The 19,040-nt window shown below is 32.6% G+C and overlaps 1 protein-coding gene across 1 annotated transcript; it reads right to left on the bottom strand.

Annotated features, from left to right (window-relative positions):
* Nucleotides 1-4,979: 4,979 nt before the first annotated feature.
* Nucleotides 4,980-6,969, bottom strand: LOC148192503 (spermidine hydroxycinnamoyl transferase-like). Its single transcript, XM_088099091.1, has 2 exons — nucleotides 5,852-6,969; nucleotides 4,980-5,383 (listed from the first exon to the last, which is right to left on the bottom strand). The coding sequence occupies exons 1-2, from the start codon at nucleotides 6,920-6,922 to the stop codon at nucleotides 5,075-5,077; spliced, it is 1,380 nt and encodes a 459-aa protein (XP_087955217.1). The 5' UTR covers nucleotides 6,923-6,969; the 3' UTR covers nucleotides 4,980-5,074.
* Between the last annotated feature and the right edge of the window lie 12,071 nt (nucleotides 6,970-19,040).

The raw sequence follows: 19,040 nt of genomic DNA, 5'->3' as shown, positions 1-19,040 counted from the left end.
CTATCTCTATACCTTCTTTTATTTGTGTTTCAAGTTTTGTGTTATTCTTTGTGTCTACTATTTCTGATTATGATCTTTTTTAGTTTCTTTTCGTTGTCATTATTAAAGTAGTCTTTAAAAACTATAAATTTATAATAAACTTATTGTACATTGTAAATAAATATAATTGTAAAGTGAACAATTAGTAAATCTTGAACTCTAAAAAGTTTTAATTTCCTTTGAATATTTGACAGTAAGCAAATGTTATATCCAAGAGCTTCCTGCGTTTCCATAATTTCTTCCTGCATCAGTACACTTAAAAATTCTAATTTTATCCTTTATTTTTTCATTTTAAGTTTTAGAATATATAATTTGAAATATAAAAATTATACATTCAATAATACAAAGATTATATTCTAGAATGTATACTTTCATACTTAAATAATATAATTATAAAATTATTTTTCAATATCTCATGTTTCTCTTAATAAAATGATATCGTTTTTGGTACATGTATGTACATCCATGATTAAATACATTATTTTATGGTATTTAATTGCTTGGTTATCATAGTCTCTAACAATTTTCACATAATACTTAATTGAATATATAGTGTACATAAAAGAATTAGGTTTGTTTAGACTCTTTATTCTATAATATTTTTAAAAAATAAGTTTCTTCACAAACTGATACATATAGGAAACTGTACTATTTTAAACTTTTGATTCAATAACTTTTATAAATCTCCCATCATGTTTAAATTATAGTGTTTTTAAATTATATTGTCTTTAAAAAATTAAACATTTTTTTTGACAATTCTGTATTTCTCGACTTAATAACTTTTTATATAATATCATATTATAGATATATTGGTAATATTTATACCGTTACTTCTCATATTGGATGAAAAAAATGTACATTTCCTCCCAATACCTATGACTTCTACTTACATTTATACTTTATGGTTTGCAGGTGTGTGGCACCTTGATCAAAGTCTGTTTCATCATGTCGCTTGAACTTGGATAGTCTTTATTATTAGTTCTCGTTTATATTTGCTCTTAGAATTTAAATGTTTTTCTTATGTACTGAGATGTGAAAACTTGTAGTGTTGTAGTGTTATGGCAACAAGTATCTTATGTAAAAGACTACAAACATATTATGCATTATAATTTGATATCTCCTTTTCAATTATCCTTCTCCAATAGAAATATCAGTGGTTAGTTTGACTTGATGTCATGAAAAATTTCATAAACTGCACCACAATGCAGGAGAGTAATAAAAAATCACACGAAATTAGCACCAAAGCAGATCATAAACTGCACCATAATTGGTTACTGGACAACAGAAAATTCGCCCTTCGGAAATTACCGAAGGCTTTTGCCCTTCGGAAATTACCGAGGGCTTTTGCCCTTCGGTAATTACCGAGGGCTTTTGGCCCTCGGTAATTACCGAAGGCTTTTGGCCCTCGGTAATTACCGAAGGGCAAAAGCCCTCGGTAAATGTTAGCGACAAGGGATTTACCGAGGGCTCTTGGGCCGTCGATAGGCCTTCGGTAATTACCTTTTACCGACGGTTTTGGGCTGTTTCCGAGGGCTTCTGGCCTTCGGTAATGCCCTTCTTTTTTGTAGTGTTTTTATTTAAAAATGGTGGGAAAAAGAAAGAAACCGGCCGTAGGCCGATCCATACTTATAAAAAAAATTATGATTAAAAAAACATTATTTGTGTGTAGAAAAAAAAACCTTTAGAAAAAAAAAACTTCAGAGTATAATAAAAAAGAAGAATGGTGTAGAGGCGACATACCTTTTTATATTTCAGTATTCCCCAGTTCTCCCTTGGTAATCTCTTTTGGTAGAGTTCCTCTAACCTGAGAACTTACTTTTCTCTATATTCTTCAATACTCTTGCTATCTCTATTATTTCAAAATATTTCTCTCTCCTCTTTTTTTTTCTTCTATGGCAGAGTGCGTATTTATATACACACATTGTAATATTGTGGAAATCTTGCCTTAATTGTGAATTAATTGACAATAAAACAAAATAGGGAAAGAAATGGTCTTGGTTGCCAGAAAACAAATTAAATAATATTCAAAACATTGATTATCATTATTGTCAAAAAAACATATTTTTCTCTTTAAAAGCAACTGACGCAACAAATTATATTAATATACTATTTTAATTATTGTTTATAATTATTAGCATAATATTAATTCAAATTATTACCATATTAAACAAAATATGGTATTAAAGTTATTATTTTTTCCCTTTTTACCCACCATTAATTATTATTATCTTATTTTTTTATTATTTTTAAGGGCTAAATATGTTTTTGATCCCTTAACTTTCAGTGAAAATTGTAATTAGTCCCTCCTCAAAACTTTGGCCTAATTTAGTCCCTAGACTTTATAAATGTGTGAATTTAGTCCTTTTAATTAAATTTTGTTAGGTTTATTTGACGTTTCAAGTGTGTTTCCTGATATCATTTGAGTTGTTTACACCATTTGACACATTTTTGCTTTAATGTTAACTGAGAAACGTGTTTGAAACATCAAATAAAGTTAACAAAATTTTGTTAAAAGAACTAAATTCATACATTTCTAAAGTTTGGAGACTAAATTGGTCTAAAGTTTCAAAGAGGGACTAATTCCAATTTTCAATGAAAGTTAAGGGACCAAAAACATATTTAACCCTATTTTTAAATATTTACTTACCCGGACGAAATTGGGTGTGACAAGGAGCATTGGTAAATTTGAAGATAAATGATTTTGATGATGCTGAAAGACGATATACTGTTATGATTGTTTTAAAAGCACTTTGTAGATTATAAATGTATTAGGAAAAGCCTTAAACATGTAATACTTAGAAAAATTTGTATTTCTAAAACTGTTACACATTTAATCGATTATTAGAAGCTATAATCGATTAGCCTGAGCCCTTCTGAAAAGCCTAGTTGCTCTGGAATAATCGATTATTACTCCAAATAATCGATTATCACTAGTTCTGATGAGAACTGCCAAAGTCTCTGGAATAATCGATTATTCCTCAGGATAATCGATTATCAGTTTTGAAAAACCCTGTAACGGACTCAAATAATCGATTATCACTAACAGTAATCGATTATTTGTGGCAGTTATAATTCATCTCTACGAACTTAGACCAGTTGGCTATATAAGTTAGTTCCAAAACTCTTAGAAGACAACTCTGAGCTTTTGAGAATACAGTGTGATTTGAGGAAGTTCCATAAGCTAGTTCATTGCACTGCCTAGTCTCGTGAAAAGGAGAAGCTCGCACTTTGTGGGTCAAAGGTCAGAGCGATTCTCTTCGAGTTGGCAACGCTACTGTTCTTCCAGTTCGTTGGTCGAAGGAAGAACTGTTCTGCACTGTTCAAAGGTTCGCTTTATTAATTTATTTCGCTGCACGACTCTATAACGGTACCGATTGTTCCGACATTTTATAGAAATAGGCCTAGCAAGCTACTGGACATATTAGCAATGTACATGAAGCTTTATAAGAAGTGTGCAGGAGAAGCTATACAGCTGGCCACATGTTCCATACGGTAAACATTGAAAACATGCTTTAAAAGAAAGTGGAAACACTAGTTTGCTTGGTTGGTCGTATGCTGTATATCAGCTTTGCTTTTCCAATCCAAAAAGCACTTCCTTTCTTCCTTTCTTTACCTCCTTTGCTTCCCTTAGTTCACCAAGCTTCTTTGGTTGATTGGTTATGGTTTCCACTCTTATTAGTGACCTACAAAACAAGGTAAATGTATTTAGGTAAAGAGAACACTCTAAGACTTAGAAAGAAAAGATTAAGTCCTTTATTCAACTTCCTTTTCTTGATCTTAGAGTAAAGTTGATACTTCTTTGGATGGGAAGTCCCTAAAGGGGTTGCCATCAACTGTAGGGCATCATCACTAAACAACTCGTAGTCTGCATTAATAGTGGGGAAAGCGTTTTAGGAGGAACATCACAACTCTCCTTTGTGCTTATACAAAGATGAGAAGATTGAGGGGAATTCCTAGGTTGGCTTAAGTAAAAAGTTAAAATATAAGTAACGAAAGAAAGTAATTAATATTATTTAAAACTTTGGAAATAACAGTTAAATAGAAAGAAAAATAATTTAAAAATACAATAATTAAAGAAGAAAATTTATATTATATTTTTTTTATCAAGAGAAGACGATCTGGAAAGTGTCGCGGCGTTGGCGGTTTTGAACTCTGCCCTCAATGCAGGAGCTTGTGGAGGAGAAGATGCGCCAGAGAGAACTATAGAGAAGGCGTGAAGCAAAGGAGAAGAAGTCTCAGAGAATTAAGAGAAAAGAGAAGATGCGCGGCGAGAGAGTGAAGCGTGAATTGATATTCCATATCGAGTTCTAAGTAAAATAGATGTAGAAAAAGTTGAGAAAATAATAAATGTAATCGGTGTAGAATTTATTACGATTTTTCCACTGTATTATTTTTATACAATGTAATCGGTGTAAACAAAATTTCTTTATTTATCATCGTATCATTTTCTATACTTGATGAATTTAATCAGGTAGAAAAAATAGTTATAAAAAGTCTATTTTTTACTTAAATACAAATTGTTGTGTATTATAGTTGAGAAAGAATTGTTAATTTCCATTGAAGGATATAAAAGCAAACAAATTATCAAGCATTTATTTATGACAAAAAATAAATTACTCCACAAGGTTATAGTAAAATGAACAGAATAGAAAAGTAAAGAAATTTTGGAGTATAAACAGAAAGGTGGGAGACCCGACGACTCTGACAACGGCGCCGCTGATTAACGGCGTCGAAGACGACAAACCTCACCAGCAGGAGGCTAGCAACAGCGAGACCCAGGGCTGGTGTTGGTTGTCCACGTGAGAAAGGCTATATGGAGAAAGATTTTGTGACTTTTGAAGATAAAGGGAGATGAGGCTGACATGTTTTAGTTTAGAAATCAAAACTGAATTGAATAAAATAAAGAATTAGAAGACTAAAAAAGTATTTTAACCCACATAAAAACAAAGACTAATAGTCGAACAATTAAACATTAGAAATTACATATAACATGTAAAGCTTGCATTCAACCAGTTCAATATGAATAATACACAGTTTATATTTCTTCATAGAAGTAGTTCTTGAAAAGCTGCATATGTTCCACTTGAAAGTGTAAAAACAGAATAACTGAGCCATCACCATCTGGACTTTGGGTAATCACTGCCCTCTCTTGTGTAGCCACATCTGCTAAACCTACATACACAGGCTTTCCCCAACCAAAATCTGCTTCTTGAATTGGCATACTCAGCCAACTTGCAATAATAAGGTTAGGGTTCCCAAAAAACAATGCATCCTTACCTTCATTTGCTCCAAAATACAAAGCCCTTGCTTTATCCGTATGGTCCTGACCTCTAATTATATCAATCTGAAAAAAACAAAGATTTTTTTTCTTTTTGTAAAAGTCAAATATGAAATTATTATACTTTCATTTTAGGATTTTGAGAGCAGTAGAAAAACATAATAGTATGTGCTTGAGTACTATGAACATAACAAGAAAAATGGTTGTTAAACAGGAACAAGAGTGGTCAACGTGTTAAACAGGAACAAGAGGCATTAACGCATTTATGCAAAAATGAATTTTCTTCAGGATTTTGAGAGCAGTAGAAAAACAGAACAGAAAACTAAAAGAAGGTTCATCAGAGTGTTGGAGAGATTCCTGGAGCATCGTTCCAAGAGCCTACTTTATTCATTTATTTTGTTCGTGCTACTTCATTTTATACTTTTTTATTTTTTCACGTCAAAATAAGAAGAAAATACTGTCAAACTATAAATGAAATGTGAAAAAAAATAGATATAAGATTGAAAGGGTATAAAAAATAGTGGTTCCATATACCTGTGATCTTATATAATCATATGTAATCGCTTCAACTGATTCCCTTAATTTCTGAGCAGCATGAGCCAAAGAATTTGATAAGATTTCTCCAACATGTGATGATGCAGTTGTTAAGGACAAAGCATTCCCAAAGTAATTCCTAGGGAGAGGTGGAATTAGTCTATTGCGAATATCACCACTGAACCGAAGCAGAGTTGGTTGATTCTCATCTAACCCACGAGCCTTAGATGCACATTTCCATACATGTGCAGCAATAGCCTCAAATCTGGTATAAGGTCTAGACCCTTTTGTTGATTTATCAGCATTGGCCTTGTTCTTCAACTTCCCCACTTGTTCTGCTGTCAGCTTCAACGAAATGGCATTTAGCTTCTTGTTTTTCTCAACAGTGCTGTCAGTTCTTCCTAATATGAGAGGCATAGGCTTCAACTCTTGGTGATGAAAGCGGGGGGTTGATGGAGGAGCTGTGAATTTTAGCACAGTTCGATCCAGAAAGGGCATTTCATGAGACTCTAATGAGTCTCCACGAGTCAACTTTGCCCATGAGTTGACGAACTGAATGGAAGCAACACCATCGGATAAAATATGAGATAGAGCAACTCCCATGGAAAACGCTTCATCGCCAAGGAAACTTGTTACTTGCACTACTAACAAGGGAAGTTCCTGAATTTGGGTGTTTGTGTAATTGACTGTTGGAACCAAGTCATTGGCGGACTCACCCAAAAAGTCACCATAATCATGCACTGTTTTTGTCGATTCTGCTTCAATCAACACCGCTCCTTTTGCATTACAATCCAATTCCAATCTCCCACCTTCTTCTGACCTTCTCAATCTACCAGCCACTGGATAGTAGTGCCACAAAATCTTGCTAAGAGAGTTTTTCATCTGTTCAACTAATGCGTCATGGTTGTGCTTTGCATGGAAAATGTAGATGGTTTGGGTATGCAACAGACGCGCCACTTGATCAAGATCAGACAGCCATTGAATACCGTCTGGAGTTGGTTGGTTTGGAACTACTGTGTAAGAAGCTTTGATGGTTACCATTTCTGAATAAAGGTTTCTATTGCAACACATACAAAAGAAAATAAGTTCGCATTCGCTGCGGAGTTTGTTGATTTCAAACTAATGTGTAAGATGCTTTTGTCGTTGCCATATCTCGGCAGAGCTATCAATAAATAATCCACACAAAGATTCACAACTCAAAAGCAAATTATAGAAACTTAAGAAAAAAATTAAATATGTTTTTAATTATTGAAATGAAATTAAAATTTGTTTCTATAGAAATGTTTTGATATATTTTAATTTTTAAACTTAAAAAGTAAAAAACATATAATTTTTTTAATTTAATTATATTAAATTGCTTTTACATATTAAACACGTTTTTTAAGTTGGTATTGAAACAAAATCATGTTAAATAACATAAATAACTAAAATATTAATTAACATAAAATACGTGTAAAAGAATTTAACATAATTAATTAAAATGATTATATATATTATTTTTAAAGTTCAAAAATAAAAACATAAATTTTGGATAAAAATAAATTTCAATTCTTAATCAAATTTCACAAAAGGTAAGAATATATTTAACTCAAATTTTTATTATACTTTATCTTACATTCCGCTCTTATGTATTTGCTATGCATGTTCGACTAAATTCTGTAACGATGAAAATTTATATTAAAATATATGCTAAATTAGTGTGTCATGGTTGTCGGTGGAATTGAATAGAGTTGGTTGATTTGGAAGTGTTTTAGGTATTGCCATTTAGTTGAAAGCTTTCTGTTGCACCACACAACAAAGGATATGAATTATAAGATCGTGTTTATTGTACAATGAACTTTTATTACATCGTACAATTTCAGATTTCTTTCTTTTCATGACTATCCTTATCAATCAATCAACATTCACATTTAATAGTGCTCAGACTTGAACCACAAAATTTTTATCATATTTTATGTGGATTCCGCTCTTTGGCTGTGTTCCTTTTAAGGGAATTTACTGTTTACGTAGATTGGCAAGGATGGATTTGCAAAAGTAGGGGTATTCTCATGGGCTGATTTGTGCCGATTTGCGATGATTGAAGGGGGAGGATTTTGGAAAAAACACTGTGCATCTCATCTCAGCTAAAGTGCGACGATTTACACTGATTTAAGGAGAAAGACTTATATGTCCCTTATAACTAGCAGTACGAACACACTGTTGTTCCATACATCTTTCCAAATATATTAACGTGCTTATTTCGTTATTTGATTCCCATTTATAAATAACCGATTCCAAGCATAATAAAATAAAGAAAAGTATCATCTCAATCACTGTTGTTTCACGAGAAATAAGCTATATACCCTTTGACGAATACAGTGGACTCTGGATGTGCATGTGATGACCCAGTGTGCAGGCATGCGTTTATTTTCTTTTGAGAGTGCTTTTGCAGCCCATTTGCAGTGGCCAGATTCTCTACTTTTGCAGTGGGAAAACTTTTGGTATATAATTAAAATTTCAAACATTTTCATCATCTTTTTTCACTATTACAAAATTATGAATAACCATCCTCTAATAAACAACGCTTATTTAATTAAATACTATAAATCAAAACACAAAACTAAATGACAGTATTTTAAATTATAAAATAAATTTTATAAAAATGATTATACATAGACAATGTTTTATTAAAAAGACATTATCTATATTTGATTTATATTATTGTTCCTGTATGGATCGAGTCACCTAAATTTGCACGCTTTTTGTTGCCTCCGTCCGGTCTCCATGAGATTCTTTTCTTCGTTGTCCAAAGTCCGTTCGTTCTGTCTGTCTGGGAGGGTACCTGTCAAAGGTGCTCCGATGCTTAAGTCAGTAATGGTATGATCGGTAGGTTAAGCGTTGTAACAAATGCGTAATTAATGAATCTGCCTACCTCTTACCTTTGACCTGTATTTATAGTTTTGGTTATGGGCCTTGGATTAGCAAAGCCTTAATCACGACTCAATCCAAAACCCAATTCTTTAACCAGTGGTTTACCTAATCATGTCTGGAGACCTACCTGTCACGGTCGTCCGATCTGGGTGTTTGAGAGTTACCGTCCATCCTAGGTGTTTGTCTGGTGTCTTTCGGGGGTCATCTGGTACAATTATTATTTTAAATTAATAATTTGAAATGGATCAGTAAAGAGTGTTTTTAATGATAGTCATATCCATTCAACTGTATCCATCATTGTACCTCTTAACGACATATGCATCTCATCTCTCATAGTGCGTTTTTATGCGGTTGTGCACATTATTTCATATTGTGACTAAGTTAAAGAAGTTCAACTTCACCTTGAGGATATTCAACTCATTAACTTGTAAGCATAACAATTTAAAGTATTAAAGTATATTTAATGTTTAACTAAGTTGAAAATATATACACCCTACTAAAACTTATGAATTATATAGTCAATGTAAACAAATCACTTAGCATAATAGAACATTAACATTTATGACATTCCTATAATAGTTTATTTGTATATTGCTACGATTTTCAAAACTAAATAATTAAAAGGTGTAGGTAAAGGTAAAGGTATCTAACGGTGTCTAACACTGATCATGAGGAGTGAAGAATAATTTTCTCATGAATAAGTTAGTTTTCTGCTATTTTCTATAGTTTCACGTTCTTCAATGCATGTGGGGTTTTTCTATGTCGCGTGTATGGTCTAAGCTTTCTCTTAGATTCTCTACTGATAAGTGATTCTAATGGAATCCTCTTATCATGTTTTCGTTGTCTATAGATGCTGTTTGGTTTCTTGGAGCTGAGGGAATAGAGTAGGGTTCTCTAGAGTTGGTTGGAGTTTCTAAAAGGTAAGGGAAACTAGTTTTACTTGATTTTATTTGATAGACGAGTTATAATTTATGTTTGTATGGTGAATTATTGATTGAATTGTGAATGTGCATTTGATTGAGAAATTTAGTATGTTGAGTTTATTGTATATAATATATGTTGATATGAAAACTGATTTTAATGGTGGGATGCAATGTAATTCTTATGTGAAGATTGTATGTGATGAATATAAAGATGTTAAACTAAGAATTGTCAATTTATATAAAGTATTTTGGCGTACATAAAAACAAAGATTAATGGTCGAACAATTTATTAAACATTAGAAATTACATATATAATGTGAAAACCTAGAAAATAGTATTTTAGAAGTGGTAGTGAGTTAAAAATAATGAGACTCTATTATTTTAGTATTAAAAGGTTGATATGAAAACTGATTTTAATGGTGAGATGCAATGTAATTCTGATGTGAAGATTGTATGTAATGAATATAAAGATGTTAAACTGGGTCTAGTAAGAACTGTCAAATTATATAAAGCTTTGTTTACATTTCAGCAGAAGAAATGGGTAGTTTTTAGACTAAAAAGAGGATTTTTATAGGTAAAAAGTTAGGGGAATGGTTATTTTGGTAAAATTGTGTTTTGAGAGGGGTCTAAGCGTTGATTAAGACTTGTTTGAGTGTCATGACAACAAAATTCTAATATAAAACTGGTTGGTCATCTTTTTGATGTGTTTTGTTATGATTTTAGTTCATTTTATGAGGTTTTCATTAGTGGTATTTTGATTTAGGAGGTCTGGATAGAATGTGATATTTTGGGGTCTGTTATTGAGTCATTTAAGACTTTTTCATATCTTTAGTTTGCAGATTTTAAGTTAGAAATTGTATATTTGAGTTTAGGTACTTTTGGAGTTGTCATATGGGTTTAATTCACCTTGTTAGGGTCTAATGATCAAATGCGTACTTTATTTTAATTCTAAATATTGTTGTCCATCAATTCTAGGGTCTAAGGAATCCATTTGATCATTAGAACAAGACTGAAGTGCATAAAAGTCCATAAACTTAATGTGCTATCAACTAATATGACGTTGAGGGGTAGTTTTCTGGCATTGAGCACCACCATTCCAAGGGCGCCAGCACAGAGCGCCAACTTTCTAGCACTGAGCGCTACCATTCCAGTGGCGCCACCATAGAGCGTCACTATGAACATGCAAAAATATGAACAGCGGCGCCACCATTCAACAACCATTATTTAAGGAAGACATGCAAAAATAACACGATAAGTTCTCTTGTACTGAACTAACATATGTATCCTTGAAATGAACAAAACACCGAAAGCCTAATTATTGTATATTTAATCAGTTTTAATAATGACAAAACAAGCTAAATATCATCTATTGAATATAAGCTCTATTCGTCTTAAAATGTTATACATAGACAATGTTTTATTAAAAAGACATTATCTATATCTCAACTCTCATAGTGCACTTTTATGAAGTTGTGTACTGATGAGTGCATATTTATGTCCACATTTATGTTTTAAAATTCAAATTTTTTAATAATTACTTTAAAATGGATCAGTAAAGAGTGTTTTTAATGATAGTCATATTCATTCAACTGTATACATCACTGTAACGCTTAACGACATATGCATCTCATATCTCATAGTGCGTTTTTTATGCGGTTGTGCACATTGTTTCATATTGTGACTAAGTTAAAGAAGTTCAACTTATTTAAGGAAGACATGCAAAAATAACACGATAAGTTCTCTTGTACTAAACTAACATATGTATCCTTGATATGAACAAAAAACCGAAAGCCTAATTATTGTATATTCAATCAGTTTTAATGATGAGAAAACAAGCTAAATATCATCTATTGAATATAAGCTCTAAACAATGAGACATCGTCTTAAAATGTTATACATAGACAATGTTTTATTAAAAAGACATTATCTATATCTCATCTCTCATAGTGCGTTTTTATGCAAATGTGTACTGATGAGTGCATATTTATCTTCACATTTATGTTTTAAAATTCAAATTTTTTATGAGATTCTTGTGCTTAAATGAGTTATTTAAGGTGAATTTGTGACGATTGAATTTATCGGGTTTGAGAATTAAAGAGACTTAAAATGTGATTTTAGTTGCATAAATTATTTTGGATAGTTTAATGTTTGTTGATGCAGCTGGAATTAAAGTTTGAATTGCAATTCTGAAAAGAAAGAAAAGACTAAAGTGCAAATTAGAGGAAATTTCTGGACTTCTGTGCAATTTTGAATAAAATAAAAAGGGTTGAAATAAATTAGATATAAGATAAAAGATCTTTTCAACAGAAGATTCAGAGTCCAAGCCCAATCAAGCCTATATAAAGAGACCTAGGGGAGGCATAACTCATTCATTCTCAGACTCCTCCACTAGAAGGAAGCCTCCACCACTCCTCTCACTTTTATTTTGCCATGTGTTTCACTCCATTCATAGAGGGCTAAGCTTCTAGAGCTATTCCACTGTAATTTCATTATGAATTATAAGGTTAAGTTGAATTAAAGCAATTGTTTCTTTTGATTATTGATTTGAGTTGCTCTCTTTCTTTGTCTTTCATCTCTCAATCATATTAACAGTAATGATTTTGCATCATAAGGTGTTTGAATCTACATGCATATTAATCATATGAGTTCAAGGGTTTCTAGGTTTGATTGAGAATCTACTTTGATTAAATTTAGGAACTTTCATATGATTAAACAGGTTTTTGGTATCAGTTGAGAATGTACTTTGATTGGTTATAATAATTTCAACTATAATTTTTACTTTGATTAATTAGCTTTTAATTTGGTTAGGAGATTTAAGAATAAACATGATTAAACACAATAGAATTTGATTAAGAATGTACTTTGGTTGAATTCATTATGAATAATCTAGAAAGATCTTGCTTTTGATTGAGAATCTACTTTGGTTAACTGCATGATCGCCCTCAAATTAATTAAGAATGTACTTTAGTTAATTTGACACTTGAACAATAATCAATTGAACAATTATCTGTGGATAACCGATGATGAATCTATCTTGGAAAATTAATGGAATTAGCCTATTTCATCCTACTTGTTTCTAAGTTTCCTCTTTGTTCTTCAAACATTAATTCCATTAGCATAGTTTCTCACTTTCATTCTTGAGCATTGCATAACATTCATAAGATTCAAATATTGAAAAGTAATTCCGTATTCGTTGGGGAGATGACTCAAGGTTACTTTATCTACTTTCTTGATTAAGTTAAAGAAAGTTAAAGAAGTTCAACTTCACCTTGAGGATATTCAACTCATTAACTTATAAGCATAACAATTTAATGTATTAAAGTATATTTAATGTTTAACTAAGTTGAAAATATATACACCCTACTAATATTTATGAATTATATAGTCAATGTAAACAAATCACTCAGCATAATAGAACATTAACATTTATGACATTCCTATAATAGTTTATTTGCATATTGCTGCAATTTTCAAAACTAAATAATTAAAAGGTGTAGGTAAACCTAAAGGTATCTAATGGTGTCTAACACTAATCATGAGGAATGAAGAATAATTTTCTCATGAATAAGTTAATTTTCTGCTATTTTCTCTAGTTTCATGTTCTTCAATGCATGTGGGGGTTTTCTCTATCGCATGTATGGTTGTTAAGACCTCGACAAGTGTACCGAATCATATCAAGTAATAATAATTGGTAAGACCAAGTATCGTTTTCCAAGAGACTAACGACACCAAAAAGTCATGTAATTACTTAACTAATTAAGACTTTGAAGAACAATTTAGGGTTTTGAATGCAAAAACAAGAAAGTAAATATGAATGCACTTTTGATCAATTGAAGAAAAACACAAAGATGAATGGATGATATTGAAAATATGAGATGAATATGTTGTTGGGGTTTAGATTTCACCTAGTTTACTCTCATGCATATATGAATTCATCTTCTTCATTAATGTTCATATCACTTTCTAAATTACTTAAAACTCGATGTTCTAATTCAGCCCTGGCGGTAGCATTCCAAAACTTACTTTTTTTGTTGTTTTGCTTACTTTTATGGCTGATTCAGCTCCATACAGCTCTATATTGTTGGAGATTCTTCAAGGCATATTAGTAACTATAAAATAAAGGGAATTTAGTGATAAAATTATAAAGTATAACCTCTACTCACTTATTTGCAAAACTAAAACCAAAACATGAGTTCAAGCAAGTTTCTAAGCCAAAAAGGGTGCATTTAGTATCAAAATTATATCACAGATAACGGTATTTTCAACCGTTATCACATGTATCATTGTCAGAAACTAGATTCTTAAACCCTTCCTATAAATCTCTAAATCCTGTACTCAAATGGCTTCTTCATCTTCACGACGTGGAAAGAAGGTTGCACAATTTGTAAGAAAAGCTAGTCCAAATGGGTGGATCAGTGATGACGTAGAATGATACAAATTTGGATGTTATAGAAAACTCTTCAAGGTGGTCCCTCACAAGTTCTTGGATCTGGAATTATTCAGAAGGGAGGGGTTTCTCTTTCAAGAATGGCTTGTAGATGTTGGTCTTGCAAAATTTGTAGAAATGACTGGTGATTGCTATCCTGACCTGGTAAAAGTCTTCTACCACAATTTGAAGGTTGTTGATGGTGTTATATGCTCTCGGGTGAAAGGTGTCGATATTAAAATTGATGATGAAATATGGCTATCTTTTACTGGTCTCAAAGTAGAAGGCTTCATGTCTCATGAAATAAATTATGAATTCAACCAATGGACCAACAAGAAGAAAATTTATAAGGAATATTTGAGAAGTCCAAAAAGGCTAAAGGTATACAAGCCGTATCTACTTGATGGTTTCAAAATGGAAGAAAAAATGTGTGCTTTTGTACTTACTTGAGTAATACTACTTGAAAGATGTTTACGTGATCGTCTAACTACTGAAGATTTATTTTTGGTTCATGCCAAAAAACCCGGATACCAACCAACTGGGTTGCTGTTATGAGTGAGCACATGATTGAAATTGCAAGTAGTCATGGACATATTCTACCATATGGTTATTTTATCAGCAGTGTATTGAAGCATCATCAAGTTGATCTTACTGGTGAAAAAATTATTTGGTGCACCGAATCAAATGAAATAGGAAAAGCAACATTGACCATTAATGGTCTAAAGAAAACAAAAGATGGTTGGGTGTTCAAGGATGTTGACTGTTAACGGTTGAAAATACCGTTATTTGTGATGTAATTTTGATACTAAATACACCATTTTTCACTTAGAAACTTGCTTGGACTCATGCTTTTTCATTAAGTTGTGTGAATAAGAGAGTTGCGGTTGAATTTGATGATTTTATGACTAATTTCCCTTGTTTTGATAAGTAATGAGAGAATGCGGAAAGCAGATATGAAGTGCTAAGGAGTTAGAGCTCAGAAAGGCCTGGAAAAGCACCAAAAAGAGGAACCGCACGATGCTTGGGCACCCTATCTAGAGGCTTGAGCCTCGGAAAAACGACGTCCATCGCCCGGGCGCCCTAAATGGGGCGACCGAGCATCGTGCGTCGCAGATTCGGCCCAATTTTTGCTCTATTTCGACTCTTTTGGACCGAGCCCTGTTTCTACTCTTTTCTGACTCTATTTAAAGGATCCAGACGCTCTAGGTTTTGTATCTCTGGCTGGAGCACCACAACAACACACTCTTCTACTCTCTAAAGGTGGATCTGGAGGCAGGAACTTCCTGTTCTACTTTTAAGGTTTCACTATCTCATGCTTTTCCATTATTCATCTAGTTTCTTCATGTCTATGGGAACTAAACTCTATTTGTTGTTGGAGGATGATGTAACCTTGTGAACTCTCATGTATTTGAATTGATTCTTAATCATATATGCTCTTTCATTAATTGATAAGAATTCATCTGCTTTAATGCTTGCTCTATTTAACTCATTTAGTAGCATGATTTATGAATTGCATGAGTGTCGGGAGGTTCCTTACAATTCAGGTTCTTGTTGAATTCTCCCAACGGTAATATTTCTCAGGGATGAAGGTATGTGTACTTGGTCGTCTTAAGCTCTTGATCTTCAGACTTAATTTTCTAGGAACGCTAGGAATTGCATGAACTAGGAATTAAGGCAGGCTTATTGCGCCGAAGGATCGGGTTCTAAGTAATTTCGTGAGTGACGTTAACATTAATGTAAAAAGAAGAATTCTTATATACATGAGAGTAAACTTGGTCAAATCAAACCCTAACAACATATTCATCTCATATTAAACAACATTCGTTCATCTTTGTGTTACTCTACTATTGATCAATTTTCATTCATATTTAATTTTATGTCTTTGCATTTGAAACCAACAATCTCGTTTTATTTAAGTCTTAATTAATTGAGTTATCACACAACTGTCTAGTGCCGAGAGTCTTCAGGGATACAATACTTGGTCTTACCATTTTATATTACTTGTGCGATTTGGTACACTTACCAATCCATCAACAAGTTTTTGGCGCCGTTGCCGGAGACTCACGGTTTAAACTATTCTATTTGTGCGATTTGGTACACTTATTTTGATTTTTATTTTTAATTTTTTGTTTTGTGTCATTTAATTTTTAATTTTTGTTTTTGTGCTAACAATAATTTCTAGGGTTTTGTGTCTAGTGCTTGCAGGATGCAATTCAGCCAATTATATGGGCACTCAATTCCACCAAGGCAATTTCAGCCACTGGTGGGAACCTCACTCATCAAACATGGATCAAAGTCAATTTGGGCATGCTGCCGGACAATTTTATAGAGAACCACAACAACAATGGCAGTAGCAACCCTCTCTCTCAGAAAGATGGGCTAAGATGGATGACACACTTCAACAGTTCATGCAGATGTTTGAGTCTCATCATAATGACACTCAAGCAGCATGCAGAAGGATGGAGGTGCAGTGTAGGTTCATAATTCAGAAGCTGTATTATCTTAAAGACAACATGAACCCTAGAGAGGAGTGCACAGTTGTTGTTACTGAAAGTGGCAAGGTTTTAGATGAGAGAAAAATAGAGAGAAAAAAATAAGAAAGTTTGAATGAAAAAGAGATAGATGTAGAGGAAAAGAAAGAAAAAGAAGAGGGTGAGAGAAAAGAAAAGGAGAGGGAAGAAAAGAAAGAAATGAGAGAAAAATAGAAAGAAAAGAAAAAGAAAGTCTGAGTGAAAAAGGGAAAGATGAAGAGAGAAAAGAAAAAAATTGAGAAAAATCTTTTGTACCCTAAGGAGTGTTCCAAAAAGGAAGAAGAGAAGGAAGAAAAGAAAAAGGGAGAGAAGGAGGATGAGAGAAAAAAGAAAGAATCATATGAAAAACCCCTTCCTCACCCAAAAAAGTATCATGGGAAGGAAAAGGAAAAATAGTTTGAGCTTTTCATAGAAATCTTCAAGAAATTGGAGGTTAAAATTCCTATGATTGGGACACTGCAACAGGTTTCTGGTTATATTAAATTCCTAAAAAAATCAAAAAAAAGAAAAAAAAAATATCTAGAAAAGGGAACAATTGAGGCACAAGGCAATTGCAGTGGGTCAAGCTAGTGACGTTAAAGAAGTGCTTGCTGGGAGGCAACCCAATGTCTGAATTTTTTATCTTTTATTTTGCTTTATTTTATTTTTTATTTTTTTATTTTTTTAAATTTATTATTTGTATGATTTGGATTTGAGTTTGTTTTGCAATAAAGGATAACACTACTGATGGATGCTAGATAACATCTACTGATGGATGCTTCTACAACATCTACTGATGGATGTTGCTATGATGAGCATGATGAATGAATAAAAATTAGATGAACCACTGACGAAAATTAGATTATGATAAAAGGCAGTACATCGTGTAATTATGCCTAGTAACTGCCACATTGTATAAACGTCGAAGCCTGGCCGAATTCGACGTTCAAACATCATCCACTGGAAAAGTAAAAAATCTCTTTGGATTCTGATATGAACTCCTTGCTAACTAAATAAAGACATTTCTATGATATAGGACGTCATTGATGACAAATATTTGACATCAATCTCTAGTTCGTTGCATCGAATGCACTCAAAATTCGACGTCAACTGTATAAATTTAATTTGTATTGAAGTTGTTTCTACCATAGCTCTGAAATCTAATGGTAGAAGACAACTCCAAGATAATATAAAAAACGATTCATACATAGTCAAATGATGAAGTTGAACAACATTTTTATATAATTATTTTAGATCTTAAAATTGTATCAGCATTAAACATATTGTGAACCATATTTCTTTTTCCTAAGCACTTCCCTTTCAGTAAGATAACTTAAAGTTGTAGTTCCTCACAAGTATCTGGACCTGCAATTCTTCAAGAAAGAAAGGTTCCTTTTTCAAGAATGGATTGCATATGAAGGACTTACTAATTTTGTCCATATGAAAGGAGATTGCTATCCAAATTTGGTTGAGGTTTTTTACACAAACCTGAGGGTTCTAAATGGGGTCATTCACTCAAGGGTAAAAGGTGTTAACATTACTATTGACGATAATGTTTAGTCAGATATTGCTGAACTGAAAGCTGAAGGTTTGGATTCTCATATCCATGATTCTGAGTCAAACAAATGGCTAACAAAGACAAATATATATATATATATATATATATATATAAACTACTTAAGATATCCAGGAAGGTACAAGGTCGATAAGCAGTACCTACATAACAAGGAGGAGAAAGTTATTGCTTATGTCCTGACTTGGCTACTGCTGCTTGGAAGATTTGTCGAGGACAAAATGTCAACAGAAGATGTATTTTTGTTAAATGCTATCAAGACTAGAATCCTAACCAACTTGGTTGCGGTACGAAAAGACCACATGATCGATGCAGGAGATAATTATGCACACAAATTTCCATATGGAGTATTTATCAGCAAGGTTCTGGTACTCCAAGGAGTAGATGTATCTGAAGAAGACATACTTATGTTCAACAAGTCACAAGAAATTGGTATACCAAGTCTGTTTTCTATTAGGCTGGAAAGGACTGTGAATGGATGGTTCTTCACTGATGAACAAACTGTTGGAAGTCGAGATAGAGGAGATGAAGATCATACTGCCTTCATTCCACAAACTGATTTTGAAAAATATGTTGTTGATCAATTTAGGAAGACGTCTGAAAGGGATGAGTTAGTTGAAAAGGCTCTTCTCAGATTGGAGATGAAGGAAGATGTGGTAAACAAGAATGGCATTGGCTCTGAAACTGAAGATTTTGATGATGAAGATTCAATGGAATCTTCTTGATAATAATAGGGACTATTTTCTAAGTGTTTTTTTTTTCTTTTTTTAATGATGGCTATTAAGCCACCTCGAATTTTATCTGCTGCTTTTGGTTTTATTTTGAAATGAAATGAAGATTTATTTTA

This window comes from Vigna umbellata, chromosome 9 (assembly GCF_029865625.1).
Source record: "Vigna umbellata cultivar VRB3 chromosome 9, Vumbellata_1.0, whole genome shotgun sequence".
NCBI classification, from domain to species: Eukaryota; Viridiplantae; Streptophyta; class Magnoliopsida; order Fabales; family Fabaceae; genus Vigna; species Vigna umbellata.
The sequence above is the reverse complement of the archived record's forward strand: the minus strand, read 5'-3'. Positions and strand labels throughout refer to the sequence as shown.